The sequence below is a fragment of the Sinohyriopsis cumingii genome, chromosome 2, assembly GCF_028554795.1.
Source record: "Sinohyriopsis cumingii isolate HCF-2022 chromosome 2, ASM2855479v2, whole genome shotgun sequence".
NCBI lineage: Eukaryota > Metazoa > Mollusca > Bivalvia > Unionida > Unionidae > Sinohyriopsis > Sinohyriopsis cumingii.
Window position 1 is genome coordinate 108,453,378 of NC_142962.1, and position 26,808 is coordinate 108,480,185.

Below are 26,808 nucleotides of genomic sequence, written 5' to 3' on the forward strand. Positions count from 1 at the left end.
AATACTTTTTATGGTGTCAAGTTAGGTTTAAATTAAAATGGTGTTGATCGTATGTCCAATTTATGGCAACCACAATGGTTATCTTGAAATTTTTGTTATTGCTAGTCCTGCTGAATGAAATGCAATATTGCATGGGGTTTTTATTCAGACAACTTCTATGATCCATACATTTTTCAGAATGAAAATGGTGTTGATCTGATGTCAAATATGGCCACCACAGAAGCCATCTTTAAAATATTTGTTATTGCTATTCCTCAGTGGATGGAGAGTTTTACTAAACAACTTTTTTATGATACCTAGTTGGCCCTGCTGGTGCCATTCAGATATTCAGTATCCCAGCCACAGTAGCCATCTTAACATTTTTTTAACTCCAATTTCTCCTGAATGAATTGCCATATATGAATGGGGGTTTCAATGAAAGAACTTTGCATGATGTCGTAAATGAAAATCATATGTGCCAATTTGACTTTTAATATAACTACCGAAATGGCCATCTTGAAAATTTTGTTATCACTACTTCTCATGGATAGCTGGTCATATAGACATTGTGATTGTATCAAATGATTTCTTATGATGTTTAGTTGGTATTAAATATATATTGTTATCACTACTTCTTGTGGATAGCAGGTCATGTAGGCATTGTGATTGTACCACATGATTTCTTATGATGTCTAGTTGGTATTAAATATAAATTGTACTCACTACTTCTTGTGGATAGCAGGTCATGTAGGCATTGTGGTTGTACCATATGATTTCTTATGATGTCTAGTTGGTATTAAATATAAATTGTACTCACTACTTCTTGTGGATAGCAGGTCATGTAGGCATTGTGATTGTACCACATGATTTCTTATGATGTCTAGTTGGTATTAAATATAAATTGTACTCACTACTTCTTGTGGATAGCAGGTCATGTAGGCATTGTGATTGTACCACATGATTTCTTATGATGTCTAGTTGGTATTAAATATAAATTGTACTCACTACTTCTTGTGGATAGCAGGTCATGTAGGCATTGTGATTGTACCACATGATTTCTTATGATGTCTAGTTGGTATTAAATATAAATTGTACTCACTACTTCTTGTGGATAGCAGGTCATGTAGGCATTGTGATTGTACCACATGATTTCTTATGATGTCTAGTTGGTATTAAATATAAATTGTACTCACTACTTCTTGTGGATAGCAGGTCATGTAGGCATTGTGATTGTACCACATGATTTCTTATGATGTCTAGTTGGCATTAAATATAAATTGTACTCACTACTTCTTGTGGATAGCAGGTCATGTAGGCATTGTGGTTGTACCACATGATTTCTTATGATGTCTAGTTGGCATTAAATATAAATTGTACTCACTACTTCTTGTGGATAGCAGGTCATGTAGGCATTGTGATTGTACCACATGATTTCTTATGATGTCTAGTTGGTATTAAATATAAATTGTACTCACTACTTCTTGTGGATAGCAGGTCATGTAGGCATTGTGATTGTACCACATGATTTCTTATGATGTCTAGTTGGTATTAAATATAAATTGTACTCACTACTTCTTGTGGATAGCAGGTCATGTAGGCATTGTGATTGTACCACATGATTTCTTATGTTGTCTAGTTGGTATTAAATATATATTGTTATCACTACTTCTTGTGGATAGCAGGTCATGTAGGCATTGTGATTGTACCACATGATTTCTTATGATGTCTAGTTGGTATTAAATATAAATTGTACTCACTACTTCTTGTGGATAGCAGGTCATGTAGGCATTGTGATTGTACCACATGATTTCTTATGATGTCTAGTTGGTATTAAATATAAATTGTACTCACTACTTCTTGTGGATAGCAGGTCATGTAGGCATTGTGATTGTACCACATGATTTCTTATGATGTCTAGTTGGTATTAAATATAAATTGTACTCACTACTTCTTGTGGATAGCAGGTCATGTAGGCATTGTGGTTGTACCACATAATTTCTTATGATGTCTAGTTGGTATTAAATATAAATTGTACTCACTACTTCTTGTGGATAGCAGGTCATGTAGGCATTGTGGTTGTACCACATGATTTCTTATGATGTCTAGTTGGTATTAAATATAAATTGTACTCACTACTTCTTGTGGATAGCAGGTCATGTAGGCATTGTGATTGTACCACATGATTTCTTATGATGTCTAGTTGGTATTAAATATAAATTGTACTCACTACTTCTTGTGGATAGCAGGTCATGTAGGCATTGTGATTGTACCACATGATTTCTTATGATGTCTAGTTGGTATTAAATATAAATTGTACTCACTACTTCTTGTGGATAGCAGGTCATGTAGGCATTGTGCTTGTACCACATGATTTCTTATGATGTCTAGTTGGTATTAAATATAAATTGTACTCACTACTTCTTGTGGATAGCAGGTCATGTAGGCATTGTGCTTGTACCACATGATTTCTTATGATGTCTAGTTGGTATTAAATATAAATTGTACTCACTACTTCTTGTGGATAGCAGGTCATGTAGGCATTGTGCTTGTACCACATGATTTCTTATGATGTCTAGTTGGTATTAAATATAAATTGTACTCACTACTTCTTGTGGATAGCAGGTCATGTAGGCATTGTGGTTGTACCACATGATTTCTTATAATGTCTAGTTGGTATTAAATATAAATTGTACTCACTACTTCTTGTGGATAGCAGGTCATGTAGGCATTGTGATTGTACCACATGATTTCTTATGATGTCTAGTTGGTATTAAATATAAATTGTACTCACTACTTCTTGTGGATAGCAGGTCATGTAGGCATTGTGATTGTACCACATGATTTCTTATGATGTCTAGTTGGTATTAAATATAAATTGTACTCACTACTTCTTTTAATGACCTCAATTAAGCCTAAATCTACATGTTTGAATACAAGCAATTTTATGATGCAAATCTTTTCGAATATTGTAGAAACAATGGAGGTATTCCAATTAAATTCTTTCCTGAGTGGTTTAGTAAATTGATCATTCATTGATCAGCAATTGGGGAAATGTCGAAAGCACAACAGCAGTGTGTCATGTTGGCTGGTTTTTTTTAGAAAGCTAGTAAGATAGATTATCTGTTGAGGATGAAACTAGGTAGGATGAAATGTCGGACAGTTTGTGGCTAACTGAACATATCACATAAAGTGATGGTACATATTATTTACAATTGTTTAGGCCTTGCAGATGATCTGATACATCGACAGATATCCAAGTAACAACATTTATGAATTGTGGAAAATTGTGCTTTGGATAGAACCTGAAAACCAGCTCCTGAATCTATTCATACTGGCCATAAATACCATTATAAAAACCTGACTGTGAAAGGGGATTCAGTTCTCAAAAAGCAAAATCCACACTTCTCAGAGCAGAAGGGTAATCAGAAACCTTTCAAAATCTATCACTGTAGGAAGGGGTTGAAAAATGTTATAAAATATGGTAAATTTGATTGAAAACATCCAGGCACTTCTAATAAAATTAAAAAAACCTTTGAATTACTCTTCTCACAAACCACCACACAAAATTTGACCAAATTTGACAGAAATTATTCTGGCATGCAAACTTTTAAATATTTATAGATGATACCCATCCACCATCAAATGCAGCCACTGTTACTTCAAACTGGAAAAACCCTTTTGCAATGTTTTAAAAACTGCTCAACAAAATTTAATTAAATTTTACAAAAAGCATCCAGTCAAAAAGGCCTTTCAAGTTTATATACATAATACTGGTCTGCATTTGACTGAAAGCATCCCGATATCAAACCTTTCAGTTATACACAAAAGATGCTGATCTTTTACAGTATTCAAAATGGTCATTATATACTACAGTAGGAAATAGTTTTAAATAACTTTTACAGACAGCATCTTAACAATAAGGTCTTTTAAGTTTGTACAAAATTATGCTGATATCTAATATATCACAATATTACAAAATTGAAATACTGTTATAGGTCAGAAACCATTAAACAGTAATGTTGAGCTCTACATGAACTGTTCTAGAGTGATCTTAGGGCCGTTTACGCCTCTTGGTAAGAAGCAGGTATGAAACAATTGCAGAAGTTATGGATTTCATTGAACTTACTTTTCTTCAATGGTTACTAGTTTTGTGGGTTTGTGGTTGCTTTATAGCAAGAATTTAACCCATGAAGAAAATGGAACTCTTGCATGCTCCTTTTGGTTGTATCGAACCATAAATTCAACACATGAAGAAAATGGGAATATTCCACCCTCGGTGATATGTCCACAACTGTGAAAGCCAATGAAAAATGCAGTCGTCTGAAAATAAACTTGAAAATGTTTTCAGAAAAATTGATAAATAGTAGTGAACGAATCAGTGAACGAATATATGAATCTGATCTATTGTCTTATAGATAAAATATATATTTTAAAGTTCTATTCAGTAGTCAATATTTTTTCATTTTATGAATGAGGCACAAGCATGCTCTCATTGGAAACCTATGATACATTTAGACGACTTTGGAAACATGGAATTTGTCTTGAAATTGATAATATAAAGAACAAATTTTCAAACAGTTAAAGGTCACTACAGTAACAATGTTGGCAAGTCACAGTCATGTAATAATGCTGGTAATATCAACCAGATTTATTACTGAGTAGTTGTCAAATGGCTTTTGGTATATAATATAGAAGTTATGAAAAGCTGTGCAGTAATGTTAGTGGAAATTTTATATTTTGTATGTATGCCATGTTAGGTCTAAGATTTGCTTATTAACTTTATCATTCAGTTGACTGAGACTGATTTCAGAGGTGTCCATAATAGTCAGATTTGTTCATCCAAATTTTAATTCAGTTTTTATTGGGAATGAATGTAACTAGAATGCTGTTGGTCTGCTTCCTTATCCATCTTTCCTCATGCATTATGTAAATAACATTTCAAAAATAGCAGGGTACCTGACTGACATGGCCGTAACTGTTCAACCACTGGATAATATGCAAATATTCTATTAGTTTAAGCTCTGGTAAGGATTTTCTGGATGATGCAGTAGCAGCAGTGTGTGACAGAAAACTTTAGGATTGTGGTACTTGATCACTTGCTCAATTACAGAATAATTCTTTTGAAACTAAGAGAGAATGTAATGTTAATGCCTGTTACAAATGAAAATGCTATTTCCATACGAGGACAAATTATCAGAAAATGCCCTGGTACTTAAATGGTATCTAATCCCTCAGATGTTTTTGTAATATCGTGTGCATTTGCTTATTCAACTGCAAACTGCACAGACCCAGATGACATTCATCTTTTTTGTACCACAAGATGAAGTATATCAGGTATTTAAGCAGGAAAAGAAAATGTTTTTTTTATATACTATATACCAAACAAGTTTAGAAGATTGTATTCATTCTTCAGCACAACACCCCATGGCCCTTTTCATAAATTCACCTCTTTCATAGGCTGATCATATAACTATCAACGACTTAAGAGGATGATAGGATTGGGATCACTTAATCAGTTGCAGTAAATTACATTTTTGACATTTTGTAAACTGTTTGATCAAGTTTGAACACAAAGCAAGTCTGATTCAGCAAAATGCATCAAGCGGGTGTATCATTGTTGTCAAGGAAGTTAAGGGAAAAAACTTCATAGAGACACAAGTAGTGTTTAGTCAGAGTTTTTCAGCAGAAATTAATTACCATATCTGAAATGTAATGCAGTTTCTATTTATTTGTTTTGAACTCAAAAACTGCATGTAACTTGTGTAGGCACACACAATCAAGTGTCATATGACATGATGAGAAATCTTATATTTTCACATGTGCACATATAAGGATTTATTCTTCACATGTGAAAATATAGGAATGAAAAAATATAACAACCATTTCACCAATAGGTTTCTGTATTTCATACAAAATATATAATAAGTTATGATTATGCCTTACATTTTATGATGTGATGCCATTTTAGATGTTATGAGGTGTTTTATACATGTTACATATAGTCTGATTATGCTACAGATATATTATGCTTAGTTACACATTAGTTGTGTGATAAAACCTGATTTGCAGTGCCTCATGAAGGAGCAGATCTGGGTCTATACTGTGCTCAGGTTGGTGCACTTTTTTATGCAACAGATACAGCCAGTTTACAGCTTGTTGCTTATTGGATTATATTTCACCTACACTCATGCAAATTTGATATGTGTTTGCCATGTGAAAATTATAACCAAACCATACTAAAACTAGCTAAGTTTGAATTAATTTTTTTTAGTTGAGTGTGTGACAGAATTTTTCCATTGAGTGACGTGACAAAATTTTCTCACTTGAGTATATGACTGTATTTTCTCACTCAAGAGACATTTGTATTTCCAAGAATCTGTTTGTTCTGCTGTTAGCATTATGGAGAGTATTCCACCCACACTTTTGAAATTTGATATGGGTTTGCATCTTAATGCTAGTAACTTGACTATGGCAACTCTAGGTCAGTCTGATAATACATTAACACTTGAGGGAGTTTTTAAAAAAATATTTAGCTGTTTGTTAAATACATATATTTAGATCTTATTTTATCTTCACTTACGAAAATTTCAGCATAGATTGGTATCAAGGTAAATATTCAAACCATATGGAAATTAGGTGGTTGTGATTTAAATTTCATGTTTGATGAACTTTTATTTTATCAGCATTCCATTTATCCATTTTTATATTTGGACTGAATTTCACCTAAACTATTTATAATCAGTGGGTTGATACATCTCAAGTTTCTTACTCAACCTTACTGAAGTAGGTCTTTGTGACCTAATTTTCAGATTTGAGTGACTTTCCTAGTTTTCTTTATAAAAGTTTGTGTATTGTCAGTGGCTCCAGTTAATTGTGTTTACACATAAGTACCTTGTTTTTTTTTCAGTTTTTCTCCCATGATAAAACCAAGGGACCAGTCTAATAAATTTTTCAGATAGTAAGGGTGGGATTATTATAAAAAAGTTACCTTAGTAAATGCCATATATACTCACCTATAAGTTGAGTCCAACTGCAAACAATAAATATCCTGATCTGCTGTGACATAATGCACCTGCAGATCAGGGTATGTTTTGTTTGTCCTACTTATTACTCCTAACAAACTGCACATACTCAGATCTGCTGGTGCATTATGCAACAGCAGATCTGGGCATGTGCTTTGTGCAGTTGGATTTGTCTTATAAAGTGAGTATACGTGGTAAATATTTGCCAGACTTGTGTAACAGTGGTGTATGGGGGTTAATAATCAAAGCATGGACTAATCAGTTGATAAATATGGTATTAACCATTAAACAAATTTCCATTTGATTTTGCATGTCGTATTGTCATTTAGCTTTGGATTTCCTTTCATGCCAGTACAAATAAAACTGTCAAAATATGATTTTTGTATGCATTTGATTGAGAAAACTTATTTATTTGTATTCACCCCAGCCAAGTCATAGCAAAGACATAAAAAAAATGATACTAGCAGCTGCCCTTCTTGGCACTCAGAATTAAGAGCTTAGTCTTAAAATTGGTTGGAGTGGAGTCAGGATAATGTGACTGGGTGGGACATGATGCTACATGTCTCCAGCATGATGCCCAATGCTAGACATTAAATACTGACACTACAGCTGATATGACTCAAATTGTAAAAGCTATGTTAAATTTTTTTTTAAAAACACACATACAAAAACACACATTTATTTGTTTTTTGATACAAAAGTACCACAGGCAAAATTTATTCTGGATGATAACTGCCATCTTTATAGAACTGAAATATACATTTGCTGACCAGAAAAACTATATGCACATATGACAATTTCTCAGAGAAACCAAGCCCATCAACTCAACATCAGTGTAGCTTTGAATCAATTGATACAAATTACTTGTACTTCACCTTTACATACTCCACTTTTTTATGATCTCTCGTAGGATTTCAGCATAGAAACAGATAAATGCAGCTGTTGTGGATAATCAACAGATCTAATAATTTGAATTAAACCTGTGGCATGACTACATTCATTTTCATTATTTCTATTAAATGCACATTGTACAATATGAAAGCCTCAGAGTTAGAAGAAAGCCAATTTTGTCTTGTATGATTTGTTAAAATAAATGCTTATTTAATAAACAGAAACAAACACAACAAAGTAGATAACATTAAAGTCTGTTTGTTTGTTTTTATTGATTTTTGTTATGTTAATGCTAAAGTAACATATTGTCAGAAACATGTGTTTGATCGATTCTGAATGCAAGTAAAGGTTTTATAGCTTACACAGTTGTGCGTAACATAATTGGAGTTTGTTTAGTACATTGTACAGTAAGTATTTCACTTGTGTAGTGTAGAGAGAACATTCAATATATTAGGCATGTGCTTATAAAATAAAATATTTGAATACGTAATTTACAGAATAGGTCTTCTTTATGATCCATGATGATATTGTCACTCTTGTCAGTCACAGTTTGATTAGGGTTTGTGTTCGGTCTTTTTTCTTTTGCAGCGGTGGGGCATCTGTGTTCCATAAACACATAGTTTTTCTTAAATTTGGCTTTCTGGCTGTTATGAAAAATATCTTTTGCAATTGATATCGCATGAAAAAGGTTAATTTTGCTGATTACTTACATTTAAAATCTGAGTGTCCAATAACATTTATTTGGAAGTTTGGTTCATAATTAGTCATTGCAAGAAAATTGATTTTTCAAGGTATCCTTGTATTACATTCAGTTCAAAATGCATGATTAGAATTTTCAAAAGATTGAAATCCTTGTATTTTCCCCTAAAAAATGACTACCTGTGATACTTAGATAGACAATTCATGTCTAGGTACATCTTAACCTATTATGGAATAGTTGATGTTTAAAAACCCTGATGCACTTTGATGTGTTTCATAAGAGGTGACTAATGAAGCCAGGGACTGCTGTGACTCATGAATCATAATAATAATGATAATAATGATAATAATAATAATAATAATAATAATAATAATGATAATAATAATAATAATGCTTTATTTATAGAGTGTTACTCATTAGCCATGGAGTATTCTTCCTTGAAGGCGAGTTTAACATATATGAAAATAACAATAATTAGTGTTTATTTTAGCATGTTTAGTAATAAAATACTAAATTCTATTATCTATTAGAAACACATACATGCTCTTGATATCTCTTCTTAAATACTCTAATATTTTCAGCAGATGTTACATGTAGTGGAAGCTTGTTCCATAGAATTGTACCAGAGTATTGGAAGCTCTTTTTAAATCTGTTCTTGGTTTTGGTGCTATAAAGTTTCCATGTGATATTGATCTCAACTGGTATTGTGCTGAAAAAGGCCTGAATAAGTCCTGAAAATACTCTGGTGCAGTTCCATGTAGACATTTGTATAAAAGAACTGCCTTGTGAAAATCTATCCTGTCATAAATTGTGAACCATTTGAGTTCTATAAACAATGCTTTTGAGATATGGTCAATAGATGCATCTAAAATTATGCATGCTGCTCGTTTCTGAAGTTTATAAATCCTGTCAAGCTCATATTTAGCACAGTTCCCCCATAGATATGAACAATAATCCATTGTTGGAAGAATATATGACTTGTATAGATTGCGAGTTTCCTTAGGTAAATATTTCTTGATTCTGCTGAATAGGGCAATTTTGGATGACAGTGTTTTACTAAGCTTATCAATATGGTCATTCCATAATACATCTATGGACACACCTACTAGCTTTTCATGTTTGACATTTTCTAACAGCTGATTATTTATTGCAAGAGATAGTTCTGGGTTCTCTGACTTGTGAGCTTTTGTGATGTCTCCAAAACCATACATTTTGTTTTACCTTCATTAATTACCATCCTGTTTTGTTGTCATTGAATGTATTGCTGTATTTTCAGCCTAAAAGTGTGGTTTCAAATCACATCATTAGAACAGACCTGGTCAGTTACAATTCAGCTACCATGGTGTGTCCTTGGGCAGAGCACTTGACTTCAGTTGTCTCAATACCATATAACCTACTTTTATTGCTGTGCCATATGAATCCAAACCAAGCATCAAACATCCACACATCATTTGTTTTAACACCTAGGGCTTTCAACAAGTTCTTATAATGTATTTCTTTCTCAGGTTTCATATAGGGAAATTTCATTAACTGAAGCATCAGTCACTCCAGTACTTGGCAATTATTGAACACACTGCTCAGTCCAAGTGGAAAACCTCTTGCATGTGACCTTGAAAGAGCTTGAAACAACAAAATCATTTTGGAATTTGACTGTTTATTATTTTGCAATAAAGATGAATGCATTATTTAAATAAGAATTCAGCAATAGACCATAAATGTCAAAGATAGAAGATTTATCATGATGAGATACTTAGGAGTTAAGATGAAATTTAAATATACCATCTTTATTTGCTTATAAGTTGAGTCCAACTGCAAACTACACAAACCTTTAATTATCTGCTGTTGCATGGTGTGCCACCAGATCTGGATCTGTGCAGTTTTTTTAATCAGTAATTACAGTAATCAGCAGAACAAACAACGTAGACCCTAATTTGCAGTTGCATTATATTACGGCAATTTAGGATCTTAGACTATCTATACTACAAGTCATATATTCTTCCAACAATGGATTATTGTTCTAATGTATGGGGAAACTGTGCCAAATCTGAGCTTGACAGGATTTATAAACTTCAGAAACGAGCAGCACGTGTAATTTTAGATGCATCTGTTGATCATCCCTCAAAAGCATTATTTACAGAACTCAAATGGTTCACAATATATGACAGGATAGATTTTCACAAGGCAGTTCATTTATATAAATGTCAACATGGAACTGCACCAGAGTATCTTCAAGACTTATTCAGGCCTTTTTCAGCACAATACCAGTTGAGATCAATATCACATGGAAACATTCTAATACCAAAACCAAGAACAGAGCAATTTAAAAAGAGTTTTCAATACTCTGGTACAGTTCTGTGGAATAAGCTTCCACTACATGTAAAATCTGCTGAAAATATTAGAATATTTAAGAAAAGATATCATAAGCATGTATGTGTTTCTAACAGATAATGGAATTTAGTATTTTAATACTAAACATGTTAAAATAAACAGTAATTATTGCCATCTTCATATAATGTGCATTGTTATACTCTCCTTAAGAGGGCCTCAAGGGAGAATAGTCCTTGACTAATGAGTCACCCTCTATAAATAAAGCATTATTATTATTATTATTATTATTGTTATTATTAGATGTTTGTACTTGGACTCGACTTATTGGCGAGTATATATGGTAATAGGTAATAAAATTTGAGTTTGCTTTTGAGCACTAAGCTGTTGTAGCAGAATGGTGTTAAAAAAATTTGTTAAATGTACTTAATGTTACTATTTAGATGAAATATGGTGCTTTTCACTTTGAAATGTAACTGGATGGGTAAATTAAAGCTCTAAAAATTTATTTTTGTTTCCAGAGATTTAAACAGAACCATAATTTCATTTAACCATAAATTTTTGAATTGCAATTTATGTGACAGATGCATGGGCAAACTTATATTTCTTAATTAAGAGAAAAAGGAGTTTTACTTTTAACTCTTTCTTATTTTAACGTATTTCAGTGATATTTCTTGACTACACTTAGACCATACTGTTGACTTAACCATTTTGTTCCATACTATGACTGTCATTTTTTTTAACAAATAATTTGTATTATATACTCTGTACCATCATAGTGGAGGCAGTCATTATTTAGGTTGTCGGCATGTGGTTGTGCATGAACAGCTTTGTTTAAACTTTTTTTAATAGCATTTCTATCCTAGTAATCCCTGACCCAGTTCATGTCATGTTTGGAAATGGTATACTCACATTGCCTCAGTAAATTTCCAGCCCTTGGGTGGGGACATGTGATTGGTAATTGGGGTGCACTTTGGTGTATCATATTATTATTAAAGTATTTTTCATCACTTACGTTTTCATAATCCTTTTCCAGTGTTTGGATTATAACATCATCACATACTTCCATTCTGTTAGGACCACTCCTGTACATGGAGGGACCATGGGATCAAGAATTACACCAGAGACGCATTGCGGTTAAGGTTTTCCTCAGTTATATTTTCATAAATCCTTACCCAGTTTATTTACTTCATATTTGAAATAACCTCATTTGTTAGTGCCATATCTACCCCAGGAGTTTTGACCTAGTTTGGGGCCTTGGTGTTAAAAGTTCTTCTGGGTTGAAGTTTTGGTTAAAGTCTTTTGGATTATTTAATTTTTCTGTGACCTTATATTTGATATTGGAGTATTATATCATGACACAATCCTCTTTTCTCAGTATCCTCCAGCCCCTCAGTTTTGCCCTGGATGGAGCCATTGCATCGAGAATTATAATTATGGAAACATTTTATTTAAGTTTTTCTTAACTTCTTTTTTCAATAACCAGTTCATATAATCACAAACTAATCTTATGGATTTTACTACTAATATGCCAGAGGACTGCTCCAGTGGCCTAGTGATTAGAGCATCTGCCTTGGATGCAGGAGGTTGCAGGTTTGAACCCTGGCTGAGACTTATAAAAATGGTACTAGCAGCTGCCTCGCTTGACACTCAGCATTATGGGATTTTGCAGTGTTAGGACTGGTCGGCCTGGTGTCAGGATGATGTGACTGTGGGTGAGATGATGCTACATGTTTGCGACATGATGCCTCAGTGCTAGACATCACTATAAACTGCCACACTGGAGACATCATAGTGATATGATTGAAAAATTGTTAAATCTGCGTTAAAAATCCAAAACACACATGCACACACACAGCCTTTAATTTGCTATGCCAACTATTTTTTCATGCAGCATTCTGTCCATAAAAGTCAGTTGTAGTTTGGGCTAAAAAATTTCATATTGCAAATATTTGTGCTTAAAAATCATTTATCTAACATTTAGTATCATGATTTTACTAGGACATTTTGTGTCAGCTTGCTGTTTCTTGATGATTAGCTACATATTCTTTTCATGCACTAAGATGTTTTGAGTTTCATTAATTTGTCAGATGCAAAGCGATTCAATCCATTAGACCAGACAATCACATATGTTCATAGAACCACGAGGGAAAGACGTATTACATGTTCAATAGAAATCAATTCTTGGAATATCAATGGTATGTGTAAAATAGTAATATTGTTATAAAGGATATACAGTTTATCAATAAATAAAAATAATTAAAAATTAAAGGTCCAAACAAATATTTTAATACAATTTTATATAGTGCATTGGTATTAAGGTCATTAGGATACAAAATATCTAACTTATGAATCCGACAAGTTTATTTTATGAGTCTGTTCATGTCTCCATGCACAGTATCTATTGGCATGAAAGAAAAATTGAGTAGAGAGCGATTATTGGTATTAGAATGTGTTGAAATATTAGAGGAGGACTGAGGATGTCTATAATTTTTTATGTGAAAGCGATGATTATTCAGTCTCTTAGAAACTTGTTGAAGTGTTCAACCAACATGTTGCATGTTACATTTTTTTTATCGTTATCAAATAAATACATGTATCATCAGTTGATATGCAGTTAGTGTTATAACATAGAGAAAATACCTCTTTTGTATTAGTGGTACTGAAAGAAGTACTTTCTCTTATGTTTGCACATTGAGAGCACCGGTGTCAATCACATTTAGATGATGAAAATTGTCTTTTTTATTTTCTCTCTGTTTAGTTCTAATTAGAAAATCTTGCAGATTCTTGGGTCTTTTATAAGCAAGGATTGGTTTATTGTTGTAAAGTGTAGTCCAAGTTAGTGCCTAACATAAGTAATGTAGTCTTGGTGCTACTGAAATTACAGCTGCTACACCCCATATCATTAAAATGTGGAAAAATGAATGAAATAGAAAAGGACTTGTATACCTTTTTACCTGACAAGTGCTACTTCCTCCAGGGCGCAGGCCAGATAAACGATTTTCAAGCTTGCTGTAAATAACCAGATAAAAGCAGGTTGCAGGCCAGACCCAGTTGCCTGCTTTACTCAGAAAATGCATCAACTTGGTCACTTGCTTTTTTCATCAATTGGTAACATTAAAAACAATTTGACATTGTTGAACAACTGATGTCCATACAAAGGAAGACTGCACTGTTTATTCTCATTCTTCAGCATTATTTATGCAGGATTGCCTGACTTAATCTATGAGCAAGTGGCATATGTAGGAAACAGATGACGGGTTAATCCTTGTGAGACCTTAGAAATTCCAAAATATGCTCTTTATCTTAACACCCCTGGAGGTTTTTGTCATTTGTGCCTGAAATTCGAGTAGGAAACACATTTTGAAAGCTATTTCTGAATACATCTGAAAACACCAAATCCCAGGTGATCTTTCAATAACACACTGCCTGGTTGTGTTAGAAACAGCATTTTTCATTGGCTTTTTGGTTTGCGCATGAGCAGAAGGGTAAAATTTGGAGGGTTTTTTTTCTTTCTTTTTTTTGTTGCTAAACAGACCCATTATTTTTGTATCGAGACCACTCTTTATTCCAAATACCCATCTTATCCTACTTTTTGCAAAGGTTCATGTGTCTGTTTGCAGTTCATACCGGTTTGCCTTAGATCTGAGAGCAAAATGTATAAAATCTGGACACAAAATCGGACTCGAACCAAGTGCCAATTTTGGGTAGAACAAAATCGAGTTCATTTTTTGGTATCATTGTAGAGCTACATCTGTCTTTCTTTCTATAATACGACTCACTTTAGTGTATCGTGCATGACCATGATGCTATAGAGCATAGCAGTAGGCTACTACCTCCTGCCACGTTAACTCTTCGCCGGGGTTAATGTGTTAATAATACATGTCATACACTGTAGACCAGAGCCTGCACATATTTTAGCTCAACTTGCCATGGACCAGAAGAACTTGTGGGATGACCTATTGTCTGTCCATCCATTAGCACATGTTGTTTTTTTTTATCAGTTTTTTCCCTAAACTATTTGGAGGATTGCCATGAAACTTTATAAACACACACACATTCATCCCAAGGTCTAGTTGGTCCTAAATGAAAATTGTTGCACAGTTGCTATATTGAAAACCTTGTTTTTGCAATCCTTCCTGAATAGATGGTCATATGATTATGGGTTTTTCCCTTGAAACACTTTCTTGTGATATTTAGTTGGGCCTAAATGAAAATGGTGCCACTCTGACATCCAGTATGGCCACCATGGCAGGTATCTTGAAAATCTTGTTATTGCTACTCCGACATGGCCATCATAGCAACAGTTTGAAGATATTGTTATTGCTAGTGATCCTAAGGGGTGCAACAATATGCCTAAAACCCTATTGCAATATTAACAACCCATATTGCAATATGTATTGCAATACAGTAATACTTAATGAAAACAATCAAATAATCACTAAAACATTTACTACATGAATAATACAACATCTCTGAATGATGTAAACTTGTAAAACTGCAAATGGTAGTCAGATAAATACATAAAATTAACATAAAACTAGTCTTTTAACACCTGGAATCAGTAATATTATCATCAAATAAAAATCTCACTGCCATTTTCTAGCCTGTATTTTAAAATTCCCATACCATCCTTTTTTTTTTTGTTGGAAATAACTTAAGATCCTTTTTTGGAAAAAATAAATTTTGATAATTAAAATTAAAGTGTGCAAGAAAATATGGTTCTTGAATTAAATTGGAAAAAATTTGTGGTATACAGGGATTTCTTGGATGAAAGCATGCCAGTTAAAAAATCGCAGTACAAGAAACCATACTGTGTATTTATTGCCAGAACAGCAAACCAAAGTATACCAGTATGTCTTTGTACCCCTACTCATCCCGAATGAATGGTCATAGCAGCATGGGGATTTAACTTAAAGACTTCTTATGATATCTAGCTGATCCTAAATGAAAATTGTGCTGATCTGACATCCAAAATGGCCAAAATAGTAGCCATTATAAAAATATTTTTCTTGTTACTCCCCCTAGAGTCATATAAACATGTAGATTTGAGCAAAAGGCTTGTTTTGATGTTTTGCTGGCTTTAAATGAGTACTGCCAATTTGAAATTCAGTATGGTACCATAGCCACCATCTTGAAACTTTTGGTATTGCAGCTTCTCATAAACGGAAAGTTCTATCAACATAGGGTTTTCATCAGGAGACTTTTTATAATGTTTACTTTGTCCAAAATGAAAATCATGTTGATCTTGCATCCATTGTGGCTGCCATGATGGCCATCTTGAAAATCTTGTTATCATTACTACTGAATGTCATACTGACATGTGGTTTTCATCAACAGAATTCTAATGATATCTGGCTGGTTCAAAATGAAAATGGTGCTGATCAGATTTTAAAGAAACTTTAATTAATTAGTATAGCTTTTTCTTGTCCAGATGGCATAGTCTCATAATATATTTAAATAAAGGCACCTATTTCCCTGAAGATAATGATATGCGTTTTTATTCAAGCTACAGTTGACAAAATTAAATGCATTCAGTTACCAGCAGTGTTTCAGGAGAGGAAATAGAATAGCTTTGAGTTACATGATTGTATAAATTGAGAAAGCTGAAAAGTGGTCTTTATCAGAAGAAAAAAATTGTTTGGCTAGAATTCTTCCTGTGAATAAAGGGGAGATTCTGGAGCAAGATAAACTACTTAAGCTTCTCAAAGCTTTTGGTCATTACTTGAGTTCACTGACCTCTGTTAAAATGTATTCTCTTTTACTAGGCCTTATTGGATCAAAAGGAAGTAAGAAAAACTGAGTGTTCAATGTTACAATTGGACTGCTCCATACCAATCATCATATTATATTTTTTAGGGTGGTGAAACAACTGGCTGTGCAGGCTACCAATTTGTTGAAGTAACAGGGATATTTGAGTGACACTAGTTTTCAACATGTCTCAAAAGATGTTTTTATGGTTACTGTAGAAAATATGGTAAAGTAAAATGGTAAAAAAATAACTGCTTATAATGGCACATTGTGGAAGCTACAGTTTTGTTGAAATGACATATTTGTGTGACATTGGATGTGAACACTTCTCAAAAGATGTACAATAAGGTTATAGTAAAATACATGGTAAAGTAATAAAGATTTAATTACTTGATTAACATATATATACTCGCTTATAAGATCAGTCCAACTGCAATCTGCACAGATCCAGATCTGCCATCACATAAAGCAGTGGCTGATCTGGGTTTGTGTAGTTTGTTAGGAGTAATCGGTAGAAAACACAACATAGATCCTGATCTGCATGTGCATTATGTTATGGCAATACATGATCTTTGTTGTTTGCAGTTTAACTTATAGGCAAGTACGTACAGTATTTTCTGTAAATATTCACTAAATATTATTTTATCCACTGGGAAGATGCTCAGTCACTGTGATGAAAGAGACTGGTCAACAAGCGGGATGCATCTGGTCAGATTTTGTATATGCCTGCCATAAGGTGGAGAGCATCAAGTTATTATGAAATAGGGCTCTTAGGGTTGTTGGATAATGTTCATTTTGCATGGAGGAGAGGGGTGGCCTGCCTGTTATTTTATTATTTACTGACTGTTTGCTTATTACATCAATAGAATTATGAACATTTCCATTTGGTATTATATTATTTTTCAGTCGTGTGAGTGTGTGTCTGTGTGTGATTTTAGCTTTACTTTACAGTGTCTGCATTGTGGCAGTTTATAATGATGTCTAGCACTGCTGCATCATGTTGCAGATGATGTAGCATGATGTCCCATCCAGTCACATTATTTAACACCAGGCCAGCCAGTCCTAATACTAACCTCTTAATGCTGAACGCCTATCAAGGCATATGCTAGTACCATCTTTATACATATAAGTCTTTGGTCTGACTCAGTGGGGATTTATATTTTTTATCTCCTTTTTTTTTGAAACAAGTATTTATACAGTACATATACATTAGAAGTGCAACAACAGTTCCTACATACACAGTGGCTTTGTGTATTCTTTTAAAATGCTACACAGTTCCTAACATAATGAAATTTTTCTTTTTTTCTTCTTCTGATTTTAAGCCTATCTCTTTCAGGATATAACCGCTGTGATTATTCAGTTTTATTGTTGCATTTTCTATCGTTGATTGGCTGAACTATAGTTCCTGGTAATCTACTGGTATCAGATGCTGAGAAAAAGCTTGCATTGTTATCATCAATGATTTCAATTAATTAGTTTCTTATTGTATCTGAATTCATCGTACACATACACATATTCATATTGGACCATCTGTCGTTGTCAACTTCAGTGATATAATTATTTAGTATTAGCAAGTGTGACCTTTAAGGTTGTCATCTATGCAAAGAAAATGGTAATCGTTTATTGGATCACGAAATGATTCTATTTAAATCTGATTAATTTAGTGGCATGTCAGAGCTGGCAATTTGTGGCAGATGCAAGTTGTTGTCATTAAAGGTATTGACAGGTAAAATACAGTCTTTAAAATGTAAGTCTGAAAATAAGTATTTCCCACAATATAGATTATTTGATAAGACTATTTACCTTAGCTTCTGCTCTGATTTTGATAGAAATAATGACTGCTACATATACCACCATGTCAGCCAATTCTGTGCATCATGTAATTCTGCACAGTGGTACATCATTTCTGTAAACATTGGATCATGTGTTATTTTGGGTCAAAAATCCATTTTGTATCAAGAAAGAATGGTCTTACTTAATTAAGTAAAGTGATGTTCATAAACTGTACATAAATATCCCACATTTTGACTTGAAATGCATATGAAAATATGATTTCTAGATGTCAACATGAAGACTCACTCCATGACCTTCTTGAACCTGTAACCCAGAAAATCCTATTTACTACGTATCTTTTAGAATTATACAAATAAATACATTTTATAAAAGGTGAAAATGTATACCTGAAATAATTCTGTTTCTTAAGCCAAGTTTCCAATTTTGCAAGAAGTTGTCCCAGATTTACAATATCATCTGCTACCCAATGTGTCAACTTGCCGCTAGAATGGCATTCTCAGGAAATTCCCTGGCATATAGTCTGTTTCTAAATTATTTAGTAATTCTTCTGCATAAACAAGATGTTGTAAACACATTACATCCTATTCATTGTTGTTTTTCTTCCACATAATAGCTTATTTTTTTAAAAATGTTGAACTTTACTAATAATTTTACAAGATCGGTTTAGTTTGCTTAATATCTCTTGCCATTTATTGGCATTGTTACATTGAATTTTGTAAAACTAGCTATAAACCTGACCTAATTACTTGACTGAAAATGCTGACAGAAATGGTTGAATGCAATGTATTTCATTTCTTTAGCCCGATGGATAAACATTACACTTTTTCAAAGCTGTGCGCAGAATAGGCTGACATATTGCGTGTCATGAAAACATGGGGGTGGTATCCAGTGTGTCCAAAATTTACATTATTTTGAGCAGAATATTCTGGTGACAATTGCCTCTTTTCAAATGGTAAACATTGCAGTATTTTATTTTTGTCAGTCGGTCGAATTTGGTGAGCATTTTGCTTCAATATTGGAGACGGAAACCTTAGATGCGCAGAAATGCCCAACAGCATTGTACATGTATCAAACAACTCAAGCAAGATTAGGTTTATTATGGAAAATGGCTTGACTCATTGCTTGAATGTTGTAATAAATACATAGACGACAGTAACGTTATCAGGATTCAAGCAAGAATCAAACTTAAACCTCCATATAAACCAAGTTGAATCTGTCCTAGTACATAAATTTCCATAAATTTGAGTTGTTCATGTAGACCAAAACGTGTATTAGATGGCCCGCTGCTAAAATTACATTACTTTCACAGTATCACCTTGGAGAAAGAATGCACAAATATGCAAATTCTTCCTCTTAGAATTACAAGCAAAGAATTGCAGTGTCTTATTTTTCTCTTTCAGTACTCAAGAATAGTTCAGATATTAGGCAGTCAATTAGCATTAATGCCTTGAAAAAATAATACAATGTGCCTAACATTTTTTCACTAACAGTACAATCAGCTGCCTAGCTCTTATAACAAGTAATCGGGTCATTTCAGATGTTGCTTCCATGTTTAACTGGTCATAACAGACAGAAACATATTTGGGTTTTTTGTTTGTTTGCAGGCATACAGTGGGTTTAATTCTGCACATAAGAACTTTTGAATCCTTCTCCCTCAACTATGCTGAGTGGTTAGAGATCATGTGCATACATGAGGGCTAGTTGATCAGGAAATTTTGAACATTGTGGACTTCATTTCTAACTTGAATGTGGTAATCGTCTATTGGATGAAAGTTTTCTTTCCAGAGACCACTTTCACTGATGTCTCCCCGCCTTCCGAATGTAGGAAATCTCAGTAGACCAAAGAGCATAGATTACATTTAGATCACTTCACTTACTGGATCATGTGACTTGATAACCTTTTAACACATTAACCCCTAGCGATGAGTTAATGTGGCAGGAGATAGTAGCCTACTGCCGAGCTCTGTAGCGTCATGGTCATGCATGATACACTAAAGTGGGTGGTATTATAGAAATGTAGACAGATGTAGCTGTACAGCAATACCAAATAATCTGGAATTTCTAGTTGCACTACAAAATACAGAGCGAAAAACCTCAATTTTTCATTCCCCATCCATCCATCAGCTCGGTGGCTGAAAGAAGAGTTACTCAAGTGTCTGAAAGTTCAACATTATTTTTTGACAAATCAACATTAAAATATACATTTTCAAACTGAAAATGATGCAGTCTCATTGCGCTACTTATAGAAGAAAATCACAGCAAAGTTCAAGGTATGGGGTTCTCCACCCATAATCTCGACACGTTCATTTTTTTCCAATTTCTATTTTCTTCTTATTTTTTCTTATATTATTGATGGGACATGCTACGTATGGTACTTGTGTGCAAACATGTGGCCATTAATTTGACATAAACCCAACAAACCCTAATCACTGACCCATGTTTTTGTTTCCTGGAACAAAGGAAATATCTTTCATCTAATTGTTTATCCTTATTAAACCTCTACTTCTCAGCAGTATAAGTCTTGATTTTAAGATATTGCTTTTCTTAATTATACCATAAATAATTAAATTAGTCCATGTTCAATTATTTAATTGGTTTAAAATGGTGATGATGATGATGTTGTTGTTATGGGGTTTAATGCCATTTTTCAGCACACGATAGGATATACATGGCGGCCAGTATTAATGGTGGAGGAAGAACCCAGGAAAACCCCGGGAAAAACCACCGACCCACGAGAAGCTACTGGCAAGCTTTCTCACATAACCACATTGGCTGAATCCTGGACTCGAACCCACGCAGACAGAGGTGAGATGGCAGTGATCCATAACGCTTTAGACCACTCGGCCACTCGGGGCCCCAAAATGGTGATGTAAACAATGAAGATAAAATAAAAAATGGGACCTTCAGAGTGAAAGTCACAGAAAGGAGAAAAATACAATTCCTTTTATCCTTTAAATCCCCCACCCGTGTGTGTGTGTGTGTGTTTTTGTGTATGTGTATACATGCATGCATAAACATGTATGTATGTATGTATGTATGCAGCATTTAACAGCACCTGATCACAATAGTGGCTATATAGGTGTGGGTTTGAATGCTGTCATTTAATCAGCTCAAGTTAGCTATCCTGGCATTTCTGTTATGTCCCTTTTCAAGGTACTTTACCTTTGATTGCCTGGTGCTAAATAACCTGATTGTGTTGCTGTTTTTTAAAACACACAAATTAAACCATATCCTTTTATTGGTTAATTTATTAGAACACATATATGTTAAGCAAAAGCAGTTGCAATTTATTGGATGTAATGAAGATAGATACATTTTTATTAAGGTAAGATTACAAGCACATACTAAATAAAAGCAATGGTTTACAAGTAATGCAGTAAATGACAGCAATAGTTTACAAGAACTGCAGTAAATTACAGCAAGTGTTTATAAGGCAAACTTCACAAGTTTTGATGTCTTCTCAAAACAGATCACTTTTAACTTGGCATTATGGGATTGTTGTCTGCATGTCTGAGTTAATTTCCTCCGGAATTGAAGAGCTTGACAAAATGTCAATATATGCACCTCTGAAACTAAAGATTTGACAAAGGACATGCTCCAGAAAGCCTGAGCAATATCATGTTTTGCAAAAAGACATGTTCACATTTTTAAGAATTTTTTTTTCCTTAGTTTGAATTATAATAATGTCATGTATTAGAATGACCTTAGCAAGTCATGAAAATAAACAAAGTAGTTAGGCCAAGTGATTAGAACTATTTTGTTACTCACAACATACAGAGCGGTCTTCAGAGCAGTTGTTGTAGGGATAATATCCAGAATTGGATTGTAAATCGCCAGATAGCAGAATTGCTTATTTAGTGACTATGGTGCAGAGTGTTCTTAAGGTTCAAGTTGACTGAATGTATCAAAATTTTCTGAGTACATGAAATCAAGGAAACAAATGTCTCATCATAAATTTGTTGTATATATTATTATTGTTTTCTCTGTTGCAGTTTTAACCCTGTTATTGTCACATAACGTTAACACAATGTTTATGATAGGATCTGCTGGAACATACATGTACAACAATTAACACATTTAATATAAAAATATAACACCGTAATGCATCTAAAGCAGGAGAACACTATTGGAAGCATACATATGAAAAGAAATTGTATGAATTCTGATGAATATTTTATGTTCAAATAAGTATTTCTAGACATACGTTGTATACTTATCACAATCAGTTTTTGTAGGTTCAGCTAAGCTGTATGTGTGTCCATTTTGACGGATTCGGTTATGTCCATTTCTTCTGAGCAAAGTGTCAAACTCCCTACGGAAGTTATCATTTAGCCAGCCATACAGACATGGGTTAATGCAAGCAGAACTCATAGCTAAGATCTTCAGTAAAAGGTCAATGAATTTGAAATAACTTCCTGACACAAGTTGTTGATTAAATTCAGAGATTAGCATAAATAAATTCCAAGGAAGCCAGAAGAAGGAAAATAACAGAACAATGGATATCAATATTTTATTTGTTCTGTGATTCCTTCGCCTTTCATTCTTCTTCAGAGGTCTGTTTCTCAATACAGTGCTGATGCGGAAATAAACAATGCTTGTCGCAACTAGTGGAAAAAAGAAATTCAGAATGAAGATGGAAACTGTGTATGCATGTTTGGCCTGAATAGACTCCCACTGCTCAATACAATATTGTTTATAGTATCGCAGTTCAGGGATGTTAATCTCTTGATATTTGGTGTGAATCATGATAGGCACTGCCAACAATGTTGTTAAAATGGCAATGAATATTATCAATCCAACTGCCATCATTTTTGGCATTCGGGGTTTGAATGGATGCACAATTAAAACATGCCTGTCGATTGCTATCATTAGCATCGATGTGGAAGAAACAAATATTGGTACTCCAAAAGTAGGCATGATCACTTTGCAGAGTGTTTCACCAAAGGCCCATGAGTCAGTCAGCTGATAATGCAGTTGAAATGGTAAGTTAAAAACACACATCATAATATCGGAGATTGCCAGTCCAACAATAAAAATGTTAGTCACTGTCTGTAAATGCTTATTTTTGAGCAAGACACAAACAATAAGAAGGTTTCCTAGGAAACCAATTAGTATGACAATAGAATACAAGACAATGAGGAAGATTCGCCAGTGTTTTTGTTTTACAATATCGAGTTCCTCCGATAGGCCAAATGTGAAATTTTCCACTATTTGCCAGTGTTGCATGATTTCCTCCTCAGTCATGTTTGCCCAGTCAAGACTTAGCGAAACTTTTGTTATACCCATAGGCTCATCTGAGGAGTCACTAGTCTCTTCTGACATGGTAACTGCTTGGTCAGGTGAATACATTTGTCACTTTGTAGCACACACAACCTCTTTTTCAAAGCTGTCCAAATATTTTTTTCTCTCAGTAATCCATCCCAGACACATCTGTTGATATTTTTTTTCTCAGTAATATCATATCACACATTAATTCAGGAAATTAAACTTCATTTATTAAAAAGCAAGCAACAGTTGTTATTTATCAATTCTGATTTCTATCTCTGTCCACTGTACATAAAAGAAAGGGCAAAAATCAATAGGATTATGTCTTATTTCGTATCCCTGCAACAGACTGAAATGGCATCTGTATCTGTTTGTTGTCCACTGTCCAGAAATTATTTGTGTATACCATTTATTATAGTTTAAAAATGTTAAATCTTTCACAAACACTTTTTTTGTGGAAATTTAAGTCTCTCCTTCAAGCCATTATCTAAAGCTAAGATGCAACATCAGTATGAAAGCTGTCTAATTATCTTCCTTCAGATTTATCAAAATATATCCCTAGTCAGTTATTAATTGAATGGCATTTATTTAGACATTAGCAGTAGTAACTATGTTATTTAAAACATGCCTTTAGATAATTGTAATGTTATTGCCAAGTCCTATAATATTTAATTTCAAATATAACCTTTTCCTTAAAGCTCTGATAAGATACCCTGCATGTTTAAGCACTCTTTGTATAGCTGTCCTATAGTCAGAATCAATATGGGTGGTTGAAGCTTGTGAAACAAGTTGCCTTTCTCATTCAGTCAGGAACAATCCTCCACTTTATGTAATAATGAATGACTACTGGTTGTGAAATACCATGAATTAAGTCTAAGATTGAAAGCTTCTCTGCTGATGGCAGCTTCTCTAGTTCCTTCCTGACTACCAAGTCACACCCACATTCCTGAAAAAAAAAGTATTAATGTTCAGACCTGTAGAAACCAGGTTGCAAATATTGTGCTAACTAAACAAAACATTTATATATCCCACTGCTTGCTTACTGCAGAGCATCGTTATTTGGTCCTAACTGCAGAGCAAGAATATGCAACTCTGCCCTCAAACTCAACACAAACAAAAAATATATATATATCTAGCACATTTGTATGTATATGTAGATGACATGATTAGAATATCTGGCCATTAAAACAATTTTTCATTTTTTTCTCTCTCACACATTTTAACTTAGGCTTTATTTGACAAAAATCTTGTTAGCAAAATGAGGCAAAATTCACTAGGGGTAGACAAATGAAAGTAGGTATGCATTTTTGTATTATGCATACTGTACAATCAGGCTTTGCTTTTACATTTATTGTTGAACCTGCACTACAGTAAGATCATGGCAATTTGGTGTTCATGTGTGAGTCCATAAATTCATCCACACCTCAGATTAAGGCCAGTGTTAAAGATTTTTTAAGTCACTTTATTTTTTCCAAATTGAGCTCAGTGTTAAAGATTTTTAAAGTAAGGCCAGTGTTAATTTTTAAAAAAATTAAAGCCAGTGTAAAATATTTTAAAAGTAAGTCTAATGTTAAAAGTTTTTTAATTAAGTTCAGTTTCAAGTTTCTAAAATCAAGGTCAGTGTGCAATATTTTTTAATTAGGCTAAATGTTAAATTTTGTAAAACAATTACACATAGTATTAAAAGTTTTTAGAATAACTAAATCATATTTTTTAAATTGTGCTTAGTGTTCAATTTTTGAATACTTTTTAGCAAAATAAAAGGCAGGTTCAAGAAAAATTTAGTCTTATATTTTAAATTAGTGAAGGCAGTGCTTGCATTTTTTTTGCACTTATTGAAAAATGAATTGCATCACAGTGAGGGGTGAAACAGTAGGACTATGCTATGGACCGATACTTATGATGCATGACCTATGATACAATATCATGTAAATAATGACAAGAGAAGCAAATGACCATAATTATTTTCATGGCTGTTGAACATAAAATATAAATTTATAAGGTAGATATAAATTTATTTATTGATTTTCCATTTTCTTTGTCGATGTATTGCAACAGCAAAATTAACCATGTGTTGATTTAGTGATGGACAGTACAGTGTTATATCTATAATCACAGTTCAGCTTCACGTACATATACAATTTCCATATTTATGCTTATCAACCATAGTTTACAGTATATTACATAAAGATAATTTTGGCTAATGTGGGTATGTGAAAAAGCTTGCCAGTAGCTTCTTGCGGGTCGGTGGTTCTTTCCGGGGTTTTCCCAGGTTCTTCCTCCACCATTAATACTGGCCGCCATGTATAGCCTATCGTGTGCTGAAAAATGGCGTTAAACCACACAACAACAATAACAACATAAAGATAATAAGTCCATGAAAGGCAAAATAGCAGGATGGAAAGGCAGTAACATAACAAGGTGCTTTCAGCGAATAAAATGTTAATGAAGATCACTTATTGAAGAATAGAATTATCATTACAAGAGTGAAGTTTACATCGGCAGTGTTTCACTTTACCCTGATTCTTGCATCCCCAAATTTTTTAATTTGAACACCATTTCTGACACCAAACACAAATTAGTTTTGAGTTTTGAAACTCTCTAAATCAGTTACTGGTATATTTTGATGTGACTTTTGTATGATAATAGTAGGCAGATCAGAATTCTTAACTACATTCGGTTTTGCTTTAAGCATTGATGGGGTGTTTTAAAAATGAAATATGATATGAAGTCTTTATTATGAGTTAGACTTTATAAAAGGATGCGGGAGGTCATGGGTTCGATCCCTGGCTGAGTCATACCAGAGACTTACAAATATGGTACTAACAGCTACCTTGCTTGGCATTCAGCATTAAGAGGTTAGTGTTAGGACTGGTCGGCCTGGTGTCAGGATAATGTGACTGGGTGGGAGATCATGCTACATTGTCTGCGGCTTGATGCCCCAGTGCTAGACATCACTATAAACTGCCACTGTATTGCAGACATCTTAGCAATATGACTGAAAAATAGTTAAAGCTATGTTAAAAATAAAAATCACATCACACATGGGGGCCCCGAGTGGCCGAGTGGTCTAAAACGCTC

The 26,808-nt window shown here is 33.7% G+C and overlaps 2 protein-coding genes across 4 annotated transcripts in view; one reads left to right on the forward strand and one right to left on the reverse strand.

The window, feature by feature from the left end:
• The window catches only part of LOC149805593 (cleavage and polyadenylation specificity factor subunit 2-like), a 412,425-nt gene that overhangs the window by 48,807 nt on the left and 336,810 nt on the right, over positions 1–26,808 (forward strand). The window lies entirely within an intron of this gene.
• LOC149805594 (neuropeptide F receptor-like) overlaps positions 21,695–26,808 on the reverse strand; it is a 49,721-nt gene continuing 44,607 nt past the window's right edge. For all 3 annotated transcript variants that reach the window (XM_089936457.1, XM_089936443.1, XM_089936450.1), the window contains exon 2: positions 21,695–24,673. In XM_089936457.1, coding sequence (XP_089792583.1) covers positions 22,657–23,811 — 1,155 coding nt within the window. In that variant the 5' untranslated portion in view covers positions 23,812–24,673 and the 3' untranslated portion in view covers positions 21,695–22,656. The remainder of the gene's footprint in view (positions 24,674–26,808) is intronic.